Source organism: Apostichopus japonicus, chromosome 21 (assembly GCF_037975245.1).
Source record: "Apostichopus japonicus isolate 1M-3 chromosome 21, ASM3797524v1, whole genome shotgun sequence".
Lineage (NCBI taxonomy): Eukaryota > Metazoa > Echinodermata > Holothuroidea > Aspidochirotida > Stichopodidae > Apostichopus > Apostichopus japonicus.
Genome location: NC_092581.1, coordinates 8,970,849 through 8,985,620, shown reverse-complemented (window position 1 = coordinate 8,985,620; position 14,772 = coordinate 8,970,849). Strand labels below are relative to the sequence as shown.

General features: G+C 37.1%; 1 protein-coding gene across 3 annotated transcripts in view; it reads left to right on the top strand.

The window, feature by feature from the left end:
- Positions 1-3,268: 3,268 nt before the first annotated feature.
- The window catches only part of LOC139963109 (uncharacterized), a 33,327-nt gene continuing 21,823 nt past the window's right edge, over positions 3,269-14,772 (top strand). Inside the window, exons 1-20 of one of the 3 annotated variants that reach the window (XM_071963630.1) lie at positions 3,269-4,118; positions 4,693-4,755; positions 5,087-5,196; positions 5,379-5,455; positions 5,578-5,657; positions 6,287-6,402; positions 6,528-6,601; positions 6,780-6,847; positions 7,252-7,379; positions 7,525-7,598; positions 7,851-7,927; positions 8,132-8,256; positions 8,468-8,541; positions 9,057-9,133; positions 9,342-9,466; positions 9,687-9,760; positions 10,031-10,116; positions 10,829-10,947; positions 11,140-11,231; positions 11,514-11,898. In XM_071963630.1, coding sequence (XP_071819731.1) covers positions 4,016-4,118; positions 4,693-4,755; positions 5,087-5,196; positions 5,379-5,455; positions 5,578-5,657; positions 6,287-6,402; positions 6,528-6,601; positions 6,780-6,847; positions 7,252-7,379; positions 7,525-7,598; positions 7,851-7,927; positions 8,132-8,256; positions 8,468-8,541; positions 9,057-9,133; positions 9,342-9,466; positions 9,687-9,760; positions 10,031-10,116; positions 10,829-10,947; positions 11,140-11,231; positions 11,514-11,691 — 1,920 coding nt within the window. In that variant the 5' untranslated portion in view covers positions 3,269-4,015 and the 3' untranslated portion in view covers positions 11,692-11,898. Of the gene's footprint in view, positions 4,119-4,692; positions 4,756-5,086; positions 5,197-5,378; positions 5,456-5,577; positions 5,658-6,286; positions 6,403-6,527; positions 6,602-6,779; positions 6,848-7,251; positions 7,380-7,524; positions 7,599-7,850; positions 7,928-8,131; positions 8,257-8,467; positions 8,542-9,056; positions 9,134-9,341; positions 9,467-9,686; positions 9,761-10,030; positions 10,117-10,828; positions 10,948-11,139; positions 11,232-11,513; positions 11,899-14,772 lie in introns of those variants that run through there. The other 2 variants (XM_071963628.1, XM_071963629.1) reach the window with 2 other exon arrangements.

The window sequence follows — 14,772 nt, the reverse complement described above, 5'->3', positions numbered from 1 at the left end:
CCCAACCCGCAATCGCGCCAAGCATTGTGAAACGACCGTAAAGTATAAGGTAAGCAAATCATGCACAAAAGTATTTTCTTGCTGGTGTATAGATGTTACAGACAACAATAAGAAGAAATACGACGAAATACAAATATAATTGTAATTTATTTTGGAAACAAACATCAAGCACAATACAAGACAAAACTGAAAAAGTTTACACACTCTTTATGCAGTCTTTAACAACTTTTCTATTGTTTTTTTATTCTTTATTTTTTTTATTAATATCGACATTCTGATTTCCTTGAACGACGTCGGGCCTTCTTCTTCTTACGCTTTTTTGGGTTGTTTTGCCTGGATGGCTTGATCAGCCCTCTTTTTAGCTTCGATTTCATCAGCTAGACGACAGGCTCTTTACCCTTCTAAGTACATAATCTGGTGTTTCATCCTCCACCAGTAATGTCCTGAGGGAGACAAGACACGAAACAGTATATGGCCAAACAACATGGCAGGAATGCGCATGCTCAACAAAATCGTAGATAAGGGATAAGAACGTTCACATTATTTATTCCTTGTCTTACTTTTTTTCTAATGAAGCTGATCCTTTTTTAGGAATTTGAAAATAACATCCTTTTATCTTGAATGCACATAACGTGGTATGGAGCCAAATGTACCATATGCTTTGATAACTGTCAGTAGTTTCCCGTTGCGAAAGTCACAAACTTGTTCCAAAGTCTTTATATCATTTATTTTTCGTGTACTCAGAGACATGGTCTCGTCAAAGGTTGATTTGTAGCCGAAGTTAGCCTCGTTAATAGCAAACATATCGCCGACTTCCCAGCTTTCAACCTGTGAATATAGACAATGATTTCAAACACCTCTTTTATTTCTTTTATGATGTTTAACCCCTCTATAAATTGTCTTTATTTGCATCGTGAACAGAATGGAATCCATTATCCAACCTTAAACTTGTGAGTATCGAATGTCTGTGATTCTTCTTTGATGTAGCAGTTTATATATGTTCCCGGGCCCAAACAATGAATCTGTATATTATGAATATTGTGAACTGAAGGATGCTTATTAATGAAGAAAGACGTCTTCCGAGAAATAGAACAAAGCTGCAGCCTATAACCCCTACAGAGTATGATGCACACCGCATGAAAAAGAAATGCAAGTATAATGTCAGTTTCTTTACTCATCCCAAAATATCATGGTCAACTCATTAACGGAATGAATATTATTGAAACAAGTGTAATGGTTGATTGCACGTTATGTACCTCATCTAAATCGAGTCCGTGGAAGATTACGTCACTAGGCTCCACCCACGTGACTAGTCCTTTAGGGCCCAATCGAACCCTAAATTACAGACTAACTAAACTAGATTTGAAATTTGAACATCTGTCGAAAATGTGTTTGTCAAACAAAACGCGTTATTATTGATCGTTAAAATGGAAAAGTTTATCTGCTTAAATTCACCAAACCTTCCAAAGTGATCTAGGGGGGCGATCTGGTCTGATGGTGTCTGGTAGTGAAGACACAAATAGAGGGCAACCATGCATGGTTTCGAACGCCCGGGCAGCGTCACAAGCACCTGTTAAATGAAATGGCATGACGTCAAGAGTGGATATTAATGAAGTCATGTACGCATGCTCAGACCCACAATTATATTTTGTAAAATTGTAAAATGTAATCGTCTCTGCATTAGTGATATCCAATTAACCCCTACAACTTTTTTTGTGTGTGTGTGTCGTTTAACACCTTAATTCTTCAAAACCATTTCGATGGTGTTATTCACATAATACAAACAATACAAAAACAAAAATACATAAGTTTATTTCTTTTGAAATATCACACATTATTAGCGTCACCAGTTAATATACAACACGAACTTCCACCCGATTCTTATATGAACATAGAGTAGGCCTATTATCTCTGATATGGACGTATTGCTATAGCCTAAAGACTATAGGTGATGATTGATGTAATTGGAAAGTTAATGAGAATCCGTGATGCTCACGTGACATGTCAAGGGTCAAGCAAAATAGGGAAATGAGGGCGGTACAGCATCCTGAAGTAACTTCATTCCTGGAAAATAAATCAATGGCAAGCAAAATGTAGCAATTATAGCAAGGAATAAACGGGTTTTGTGAAAAATTAACGAAACAGGTTCAATAAATTGATCTTTTTTTTATCTCATTTAAGTTAGATGGCAGAAAAGTTGGTGTTGATTACACTAGTTTTTCTTTCTTACCTGTTAGCAGCTGAATCTCTTGTCTTTATAGTAGGTTGTTCTTCGATGTCCCAAAAAATATTGTTTCATCGGAGACAACCTGCAAAATCAGAAGGAAACAAATTGACAATAGACGTCATCATTAACATCACCAATAACTGTAAAATGCAAATAAAGTCAGACACCATATATGAAGCAAATGAAAATTAAAAGCACTCACGTGGTAAAGGTCAATCCAAGGTCAATTGGGTGGGAGAGAAAATAGACAGATAAGGACTTTCCTTATTGTAAACTGTTCCTGTGGAATGGAAAAATCAGTAAATCCATCAAAAACGAGAAATTATTATCCAGTAATGATTGATGAGTTATTGATACTGTTTATAATTTGTAACGGCGCTAGCATTTGTTTATTCCATCCAAGTTGGTTACATCGAGTGCCAGTTAACTGTAAGATTGCTTTACGTACTTTTAGCACTACCGTTTTTGGTTTCGATGATAATCGTAACCTATGCATTCATGCAGGCGGAGAGTGTGTGCATATGCCTGTATGTATGAACGTACAGCATGTTATGACGACCCAACTACATTGCCCACAGTCCCAAGCAAGGCTAACTGTACAAATTCCTGTAGGCTTGTTACGGTCTGGCTGTTAGAGTTATTTCTATGAGCTAATTATGAGAGAAGACTCACGATTTTTGCTTTAAGTTGGCGAAAAATAAGCCGATTCGGATTACAGCTTTATGCAGTTTCCTTTATGGTAAGTGAATAAAGGGGGCCATGTGTAGTAGTAATATGCCTGCCTATCGCTGTGCTATATGAGCTACATCCTACAGTACTAACAGAAACCTGTCAAAACGAAAAAGCATCTATATATTCCTACACCTGAATCGTCCATTACCTCGTGATTTTATCATTAAACTATCTCCTTCCCTAGATAACATTTCGCGTATTTCAGCACAGCCAGAGATTGCAATGCGCTGGGATTAAGTACAAGACATTCTCACCACGTGTACATGACCAGTGTCGTGAGTGACGTCAAGTGTCACACCGGCTACGGGTTTAACGCAGTGGTATAGGTTACCGCACATGCGACTCTATACAAATTATTTGGTTCAAATTGACAGACTAGTAACACTCACATCAAAAGCAACGCATACATGAGCACACCCGATACATAAAAGTTGTGGAATCAACACAACCAGGTAAACTGTATACAAACCAGATGCAAAATCGTTGCTACAAACGCATAGGCCTATATAAGATACGCTCACATGAGGCACAGGTCTCAGTTTTCTTTATTTCAGCACACGTGAAACTATCAGTTTCGCTAGCACGTTATGTTAGCGCTAGCACGTAATATATGATAATAACTGATTTCCCGAGTGACGTAAATTTTGGTGACGGACATTGTGCGCTACAAAGTTGAGAACGCGCGCACGCGGTATACGTAAGCACGAACGCGTGACATGACGGTACGGGTTCAAAGCAGCGATATGTTACAGCACCTCAGCGATCTCTACTAGTAACCCGTGACAGCAAAAGCAACGCATGGGTACACGCAATAACATTAATCTGCGTCGAATCAACCAGTTTAATTTCCATGTGTATACCAAACCAGATACAAAATCTTTGCAATACAAACGCATACTATGATACGCGCACATCACGCACAGTTCTCAGTACTCTATTTCGTCACACATAAAACCTTTAGTTTTGTGTACAAATAAACTTTCCACGTACTGTACAATCAATTCATATTGATACATACAGCGATATAGTTGTGTTTTATCTCGAAGAGTTTTAACCATGATACTGCTTATTGAACTATTAGCTTTAGTTCTTATCTTGCTTCTTGCTCTCGTTGAGGCATTAATGATCAGCATCCGAGAAAAATGGCGAGATGGAGTCGGTGAGTAGAATGATTTTCTTCTTATTTTAACGTGAGATTATAGGTAAAGTGGTTCAACCTTTGCCAGTGTTTTAAGTTAACTTCGGAGAATGTTCTCGTTGCGATGGTAGGTCTTATTGTAATATTAAGAATGGGACATCGATATTGCACCAGAGTTATATGAATTGAAATATAATAAACACGAATTAAAGTAGACTAGAACAACAGTCACTAAAACAATATGGTGCACTCAACAGTGGATGGCGGCTGAGTAGGGGGTGGTTAGAGTAGGGTTGTGGGAGTGGGATGGGGTGGAGATGGAGGGAGCGGTGGCATTGATGCCCTTTGACCATCTTGTAAGCAACCTTATACATGCACCATCGATCTGAATGGTATAAATGAAGTACCCTTCTCATGCACACATATTATTTCCCAAATTTGTTATAGGCCTAGGTGATACTTAATTTTGATAAATGAAGTGCTCTCGGATTTTAATGAATCGTGCATACCCTAACTTAATCGTTAACAAATTCAAAATATAACTATATGAGCCTGTTATCGAAGCATAAATAACTCTATCTGTTATTAATGAAAGGCAACGACTTCGGGAAGACTAAGAAGAGGTGTGCGAAGAGACTGATCAGAGAGATCCGAGGAAGTAAGTTTATATTTCATTATTTCGTTCTCTTTTCATATATATTGTTTCACAAAAGTATATTGAAGATGTAATTTTATGTATAGTGTTGCCATTATATAATATGATTATACTGGCGAAATAATTGCAGCAGCCAAAGATAAATATTATGTCAGTACTTGACGGACACGTCTTAGTTTTGTATTTTTACAATAAGTGAATGAGGGATGTCAAACCCCCTTCCAATTCTCACATTCTAACATATTAATTATATAAAATGTTATTGCACATTATGTTTTTTTATTATGTTATTGCACATTATTTACAAGCTCAATATTTATCATTCTGTTAAAAGTGGAGACTCATGCCCGACAAAGAAAACATATTCTTCGTTATCTGAAGAAGATCAGAATCAACAAGATGAACAGAACAACATCTCAAGTAGAAGATCTTCCTGAAATCTTGGTAAATTATAAAAGTCTTTAGTCCCGGTATATATATATAGCAAACTAACACTAACAATTAACCTAAGAATGAAATAAATTAATGCTAGCGCCCTCACTTTCAAGTGATATAATCAATAACTTATCAATCATCATTGGATAATAAATTTGATATTTTGATTGCATTTTCTATATATTCAACAGGACCAGTTTGCCGCAAGGAAATTCCTCTTCTGTCTTTTTCCTCTCCCATCTATTGACCTTGGATTGACCTTGACCACGTGAGTTCCTTTCTAATTTTCAGTCTCTTTATTTCTAAAACTCACACTCTAGAACATTCATTTTGGAAAAATAAATTGCTTGAAGGAAATGCAGTTAACCACATGATTTTATTTATATCTAGCGATATACTGACAACCGGAAAGGAACTCGTTCTTAACAGACCACCGGTCGGTTTACCACACCGTCGAGTTGATGTTACTGGTGAGTCTTTATAAACATAAGTAATATTGTTCCACGAAACGTGTCTTCAAATAAGCTTTTGACAAGTTTAAAGGTTTAGTTCAAATAATGAACACAATATGTTTAATATGTCCCATTTGCTTTGTATCTCCTATTAATATACTAAAACACTATAAATTGATCCATTAAGTAATCATTTGGTGAGAAAAATAAAAAAGAAGTATCATAGAATAATAACCCTTAATCATATTTTCGATAAGTTTGGTAAAATTGCCAAAATTACGACTTAACTCGGAAAGTTGCTTTAAATTGCATAGCGTTAGAAGTAAGAATGGAAATTACTGAAGACGGGGGTAGTGCAAGGGAGGTTGTCGGGGTGTAGGGGGTGGGTATAATACGGGAAATTTGTTTAATTTTTCGAATTTAGTTTCCTCCCATTCCACCTGTTAGGTCAGCCATATATTCAATAAATAAAATATAATATAGACTTAATTCTATGTGAAGATAGGGCTGGATCATATCAGGTGTAATAGCATCACAGAGAAGAGTGAACATTTAAGTTTGACAATTTACGGTTTTAATGTTAACAATTATCGACAGAAACATTGACATCCAGACGTGGTTAATGACGTCACCATTTCTCTTCACAGCTGCTCTTGACCTTGCTCGGTTCTTGGATACCATCATGGCTGCCAGTAAAGTACTTCAAGATCTGAAGGAACCCACGGCTATCCATCTTGATACAAGAGAAAACTTTCTCTTTAAGGTGAGGGAGGCGCCTGAGTTTACTTGCAGAATCAATGGATATGATGTTGTGATGCCGAATATTATACCTGAAACTAAAATATTTACGTTAAATGACAAATTATATATTTTTTTCTGCTTTTGCAGGTTGTCGCTGATGAAACAATTTTTGTGGACAGCGAAGAACAACTGGTTGAGAGAAGGGATGCAGCTGCTAACAGGTAAGAAGAAAATATTGTAATCAGCAATAACAGGTAAGGAGAAAATATTGTAATCAGCAATCATATGTTAAAATCCTAGTTCACATATGATGAACTTATTGAAACTTTGTCTAATACAGCGTTTAGATTACTTTTTTCTATAATTGCTGAATTTGTTAAAATTCCGTTCCTTTTCCAGGAATGAAATTACATCAGTAGTGCTGTACCGCCCTCATTTACTATTTGGCTTGACTCTTGACGTCTCAGGTGAGCTACTTAACCTAAACCAGTGTACCCTTTACAAGTAGATGAAATATTATCATTACCTAGTCCATATTTAGGTCAGGAAAGCAGAGGCATATTAGGCCTGAATTATTCTGTTGAAGTTGGTCTTGGTAGTTTAACTGCTGAAGCCAAATTAAGTTATGTGTTTTTAGTTATGAAATGCAGCCATCACCTGTATGCTAATGTTAATAACATAACTTATAGTAAAGAATATTCTTGAATAAATTAGGAGTAAACAATTAACAATACGATATTTGTGATGATTAATTGGATGCCATTAATGCAGAGAAGATGACATGAATTGTAGGAGTGTTTACATAATCTGAGCATGCGTACGTCACTTCACCATTATCCAGTCTTAACGTCTTGCCTTCTCTTTTCAACAGCTGCTTGTGACGTTGCCCGGGCATTCGATATCATGATTGCTGCCCTCTATTGGTGTCTTCAATACCAGACACCCTCGGACCAGACCATCCCCCCAGTTCACTTTGGATACTTTGGTGATCTTAAACAGGTAAACCTTTTTTTTTTATCTTAACCTATCGTTAAAAGATTTTGTTTGACGAAGATATTTACGTCAGTTGTGCTCAGTTTCATATCTTGTTATGTTAGACTATCAATTTTGTTATAAAGTACTTAAATTTATGTCTGCTTCTTAGGTTCTCGTTGATGAAACAATTTTTGTGGACAACGAAAAAGGACTTGTGGAGACTCCTATTCCATCTACAGCAAGGTAAGTACACGGATGGGCATAGAATTGAAACAACACCACTCATTAAATTAGAAAATATTCAAGTATTCTTTAAATATTACACTTGCACGTAATGCTTAATTTCGTGAACAGTAGTTATTGCTGGTAATATTAAATTAAAGGATCAAAATTTATCATCAAAAGATTTTGGAAAAAAAATTAATCATTGCATTATTATCTAAGTACTTTCTTTGCTGCTTCACATTTTGGGTATAATTTTTGTTTAAAACACAGGGATTGTTCTACAACAGGAAAAGAAGTTGTGCTTTATCGACCTCGTTTCTTTCATGGGTTGACCCTTGACCTCACAGGTGAGATAATAGGCAATCTCGCAGTTTATCATATCAATACTTCGCATCTTTCTTATAATGTTGACATCATCAATATTTAATACTATAGTATAAGAAACCGAAGAAAGCAGACGGATTAGTTAAGAGATATTTTTCTTTAATGAAAATGTCAAATATTTGGTATTATTATTTGGTATTAATTTTAGTGTCACTTCTTTTCAACAGTTGCTTGTGACGTTTTCCGGATGTGCCAAACCATCGCGGCTGCCCCGATTTACACGGATTACTGCAGGGTTACTGAAATAAGCATTCCTACAGAGTTCTTTAAAGTTATTGGTGCTCAAACACAGGTTAAGATGTGAATCATTTTAAGAGATAAGAGTCAAATTTAATAGCTAAAGCAAAATTAATTTGTTATTTATTTACGATTTTTAACGTTGCAGTTGTAATGTTACGTATGAAAAAATCGTTACTTTACTGTTTGAGTTTAACTTTCACAATACATCCAAAGTATGTTTTAAGCAAATCGTTATTTTTAAATATTTACTCATTTGATGACAGATTGTCGCTGATGAAACAGTTATTGTGGACAGCGAAGAACAATCTAGTTTAAACACCACCGCAGTCAGTGAGAGGTAAGTAAAATGAGTAATGCAAACTAGATTCTGTAGGTAGTGGTTCGAAGGTAGTATCGAAAACAGTTAAAGTAAGATAAACGAGGGATTCACTCCCCCCACCCCCCCCCCCCACCCAACCCCACCCAACCCCACCCCTCTCTCCCTAATATCATATATTTCATTAAAGGTTTATCGACACACGAATAATTTTGCCAGCGTACTAAATGGAACCCAATTTAATATTACTGCGTGACGTCAGTGACTGAAATATTTATGGCATATATAAGTAAGTAAACGGATGGGCAAAGATTTGAAACAAAACCACTCATTAAATTGGAAAATATTCAAGTATTCTATAAATATGACACTTGCTTAATTTCGTGAACAGGAATAAATGCTGGTAATGTTAAATTATAGGATCAAAAATTATCACAAAAAGATTTGGAAAAAAAACTTTATTAATCATTGCGTTATTATCTAAGTACTTTCTTTGCTGCTTCACGCCGTGGGTATAATTTTTGTTTTAATCACAGGGATTGTTCTACAACAGGAAAAGAAGTTGTGCTTTATCGACCTCGATTCTTCCATGGGTTGACCCTTGACCTCACAGGTGAGATAATAGGCAGTCTCGCAGTTTATCATATCAATACTTTCCTTCGCATCTTTCTTATAATGTTGACATCATCAACGTTTAATAAAAGTATAAGAAATCGAAGAAAGCAGACGGGTTAGTTAAGAGATATTTTATTTTTAATTAACATGTCAAATATTTGGTATTATTATTTGGTATTAATTTTGGTGTCACTTCTTTTCAACAGTTGCTTGTGATGTTGCCCGGATGTGCCAAACCATCTATGCTGCCCCGATTTACATGGATTACCGCAGGATTACTGAACTAAGCATCCCTGCAGAGTTCTTAAAAGTTATTGGTGCTCAAACACAGGTTAGGATGTAATAGCATTTTAAGAGATAAAAGTCAAATTTAATAGCTAACATGAAGCAAAAGTTAATTTGTTAATTATTTACGATTTTTACACGTTGCAGTTGGAATGTTACGTATGAACAAAATCATAACTTAACTTTTTAAGTTTGACTTTCACAATAAATCTAAAGAATGTTTTAAGCAAATAGTTAATTTTAAAAATTTTCTCATTTAATGACAGATTGTCGTTGATGAAACAGTTATTGTGGAGGGCGAAGAACAATCTAGTTTAAATACCAACGCAGTCAGTGAGAGGTAAGAAAAATGATTAATGCAAAATATATAATGTAGGCAGAGGTTCAAAGGTAGCAGCGTTAGCAGTCAAAGGAAGATAAAAACGAGGGATTCACTCTCCAGCCCCCCCCCCCACCCAACCCCACCCTCTCTCCCTATTATCATACTTTACATGAAGAGTCTATCGACACACGAATAAATTTGCCAGCGTACTCAATGAGAACCCAATTTAATATAATGAGTGACATCAGTGACTGGATTATTTATGGCATATATTATAATCATTTACAGTTGCAAACAACAACAGACTGACGTCATAAGTCTGGGCACATCCCAAGTAAACGATGATGAGAAAGGAGAAACTGAACATTCTCACGGTAAGATGAAATATCTTGGCTTGGCTGGATTAAGATTGGTATTGTGATATGATGTGGCGTGGCTTAGTGTGGTGTGGCTTAATGTGGTATGGTATGGTATTATATGGTGTGGTGTAATATTGTACGGTATGGTAAGATAAGTTATGATGTGGTATGGTACGGAGTAATATTGTACGAGGTGGTGTGGTTTACTGCGGTGTGGTATGGTATTATGTGGTATGGTATGTATAGATGGTACGGTATGGTAAGATATGATTTGATGTGGTATGGTATGGTGTAGTATGGTATGGTATGATTTGGTGTGGTGTAATGCGTGGGTTGATGGGTGGGAGTCATGAGATTTCCTTGTAAAACTAGTAAATTGCATGTAAATATCGGATTTACAGAATAAGTCATTTAAACTTATTTTAACTTCTTAGGATAGAGGTAAAACATGTAGTAAGAGTTTTATTTTCACACATTCTGAAAGTTTAAGAGCCTCTCACTATACCTATTCACAAGTTACCAAGTGACATTATTAACTCACCATTTCATTTTAATGGTGAGAGAAGGGAATTGGGGGTAAAATTGCCCCAAGTTTTCTAGTGTCAAAGCACGCCGGGTATATTATGACGCCACATTCGAGTTCAGTGCCTCGAACATTCAGCTGACCGACAGGGGAAGATTTTCTTGCTTCTTTGAATGTTAACGATATTTTCTTTCTTTACAACAGCTTTTCTCTACGACGACGATTTTGTCGAACTGCAACCGCCCGTTCCAATCAGACCAAGAGAACTGGTCAAGTGGGTGGTGCCTAGTGACGTAACCGACAATGGCCTGGATTTAGATGAGGTACATAACATGCAAATAACAAGTACAATTGTTTTGATGTTTTCCATTCTGTTACAATGTTGACCATGATATTTCCATTTCTGCCAATTCCAAATATAGCACAACACAACATTACATAACATAGTTGCGAATGTTATCAAGACATCAAACCGCTGTGAATACGTTTTTCATTATCATTGTTAATATTCACAGGTTGAAAGCTGGGAAGTCAGTGATATGTTTGCCACTAACGAGGCTAACTTCGGCTACAAATCAACCTTTGACGAGACCATGTCTGAGTACACGTGAGTTATTCTAATTCGTTCATAAAACCTTCAACTGGAGAACCATTTTGTTACATTCGAATAGGAAAACAGGCCTTTACCAAAGCATTTGGCTACATGCCACGTTTATAGTACATTCAAAATAATATGATTATATTTTCAAATTCCTTAAAATGATTAATTTTATAAAATGGCATAAACAAAGATCAAATAGCGTGGAACAATCATAAACCCCATCTACGATATGTGCATTCCTCTCATGTTCTGTCTCCATATTATATTTTAATGTTTTGTCTCTCTCAGGACATTATTGGTGGTAGAAGATACAACAGATTATGTACTTAGAAGGGAAAGAGCCTGTCGTCTAGCTGATGAAATCGAAGCTAAAAAGAGGGCTGATCAAGCCATCCAGGCAAAACAACCCAAAAAGCGTAAGAAGAAGGCCCGACGTCGATCAAGGAAATCAGAATGTCCATATTAATATTTTTTTAAATAAAGAAATAAAAAAAAATTAAAAAATTGTTTCAAGGCTCCAGAAATGGTTAAAACTTGTCAGTTTCGTCCTGTATTGTTTTGTTTCCAAAATAAATAAAAATTATATGTGTATTTCACTTGTTCGTGTTTTTTGTTGTTGTTGTCTGTTTCATCAAGCCCTGCAGCAAGAAAAGTCGTTCCAGCTAGTCATTGCTTGCCGTTGATTCATAGTCGATTCACAATTCTTCAAGTCATATTGGGAAGGGGGGGGGGGTAGTTGAGAGTTGAGGGGGAATGGCAGCCCGGTAGAGAAGAAAGTCGACCAGTCCCATAGTTTGTGCTGATTTATACACACACAATTGTAACAATTGTCATGTAGTTCTTTCTGTAGTAAACTAAGGCAACTTACATATATGTTTCATGTTTTCGTTTTACTTTATGAATTACAATTTTATGATAATTTGCATTAACAATATGCTACTTATTATATTGTAATGATCAGTTTATTCTATCGATATGGCTGTTAAATATTGAAAATAAATCATATTTCTCAACAGAAGTTAGGGAGGGTGGTGGGATTTGGCAGTTTTTTTGTTTGTTTGGTGACTTCGAATTTCAGTAATATTGCGAAATGGTATACGCTGCTGATTAATACGATTGATTACAAATTTGATCAAGCTGATGATATTTTAGTCCATTTGTTTGCTTTAATTACATCCACTCTCTGACCTTAATAGTTCATATGGTAGGAGCGATGGGGTGTACACGTCCTTTCCAAGCCACACCAGAATTAAAAACAAAGTTATTAGCATAACCATGCGTGTAGACCTAACTACAGGCCTAATTTATAGCCAAACTATGCCTCAGAAGGAACCATCCCCCTTCTGATTTTATTCAGGCTGGGGAAGGACACCCATGTGTACCCCATACATGTCGGCTGCAATGACCCCACGGGTGCGACCCTTCCTTTTAAGAATTCTGGTCTCCGCCCCTGTTCCGGGTTAAGCTGAAAACACTGCTCTTTTATGAAGTTCATAACGAAAACTGATTCACATGACACAAATACGACTCTTGCTTATTTGAACTATAGAACAGATGTACATATGTCGAAAACGATTATTTGAAGCGAAATATCTTACAGCAAATAAACTGGAGTACAAAGGATATTTTAACTTTACAGAGCAGCAATACTTGATCACTATATGCTAGAAAGTCATTGATAATGGTCACCGTCCTCAAACATCAACAAACAGTTTTCACCACTCTCGAAACATTTCCCGTCACTTTTGTTTTAATTAATTGTCTAATTTAACACCATTCAGTGGCGTACGGTGCCTAGCATAGTTGGCACCCGGGCCGAATGCTTCCTTTTCCACCCCGTGTAGGGGATGCTGTCCTGGGGAAGGGGTCTAAGGGGAGGATTTATGTGAGGTGGCTTGAATACAAAAATCTTCGGCAAAGCTTTGACCTGATTATATGATCAGTTATGTTGCACCTCCCTGACTGGTACATGGAGCGGAACGCCCCCCCCCCCACCTGCTTACTACGCCACTTACATCATCCAATGTCCCTTAATAATTTGGAGAACCAAAACCATCAGTAAAGTAGCTTACCAACTGTATATTGTACGCATGCCCTTATGGTCAGTAGATATCATCACAACGTACACAAGAATTGGTATGTATATTGAGAATTGGTATATTTGGTAACGAGTAGTCGAGAATACGAATGAATTTAATAGTCTTGTTCTTGTTCGGTTACAGGACGCTTCCTCTTTTTTCTTTCCTTGTTTTCTCAAAACTTGGGTGTCATCTTGCAGGAACAAGGGTTCGGGTAATTTCTGCGAATAAAACAGGGCGCAGTTACGGGAGGGGATGGTAGGGGGCCTGTGCCCCACATACCTCTCACAGCCCCCCCCCCCCTCACCATGAGTGGATCGAAAAAATGAAACAATCATAAAAAAAAAAAAGAATGGCAAGGAGACGCGATAAATTAGGAAGGGGGGATTTTAATATAATGGATAACTTTTGTAATGTAAAATGAAGTAACACAGTTATTAAAATGTCTTATAAAATGTTATTTTTCGGGGCGCTTAGCCCTCCCCCGCTTAGTACACCACTTACACCATCCAATGTCCCTTAATAATTTGGAGAACCAAAGCCATCATTATAGTAGCTTATCAACTGTATATTGTACGCATGCCCTTATGGTCAGTAGTTTTCATCACAACGTTCACAAGAATTGGTATGTATATATATATTGAGAATTGGTATATTTGATAACCAGTAGTCAAGCATACGAATTAATTGAATACTCTTGGTTTCGGTTAATGTCTGCGAATATAACAGGGCGCAGCTACGGGAGGGGAGGGTAGGGGCTTGTGCCCCCATACTTGTCACAGCCCCCAAAAATCAAACAATAATAAAAAGGCAAAGGCAAAGAGACGAGAGAAATTAGGAGGGGATTTTAATATAATGGATAACTTTTGTAATATAAAATGAAGTAACACATATATTAAAATGTCATAAAAAATGTTATTTTTCGGGGTGCTTAGCGCGCACCCATTGAAGATAGTTGTCTTATTATTACTTCCTGTTGAACAACTTCAGTGGAATTATTGTTCCAACGCCCCATGCAATCCCTATCAGCATCCATCCTCCCCACACGCAACCCCCTGCATCATCAAATCGACAGGCCGTTAGTCGGGTGTTTAGGCTATTATAAAAAACATTGTCAAATTGTGACCTTTGTGGTCTGCTTATTGCGCATGAAATGCCATTTGGAAACAGCTTCATTGTATTGCCCATAAATTTGTAAATACCCCAGATCTTCCGGAGACTTTTCCCTATGGTCCGCAACCGGGGAGTTGCCCCTGGACCCCACCATGGGCCCTAAGGCGGTCCCCTGGGCCACACGTTTTGATGGAGCCCTTCGCCCATCCACTGCCATTTGAAAATGTTGAATGCTTCATTCTAATGCCCACAATTTTGCCATGGACCCCATCTTAAGGCGGGTCTGGGCCCCATGCCTTCGGAGGAAGCGCACCGCTTCCTCTGCGCCTTCGTCGATGTTGGGTCATTACATCCTG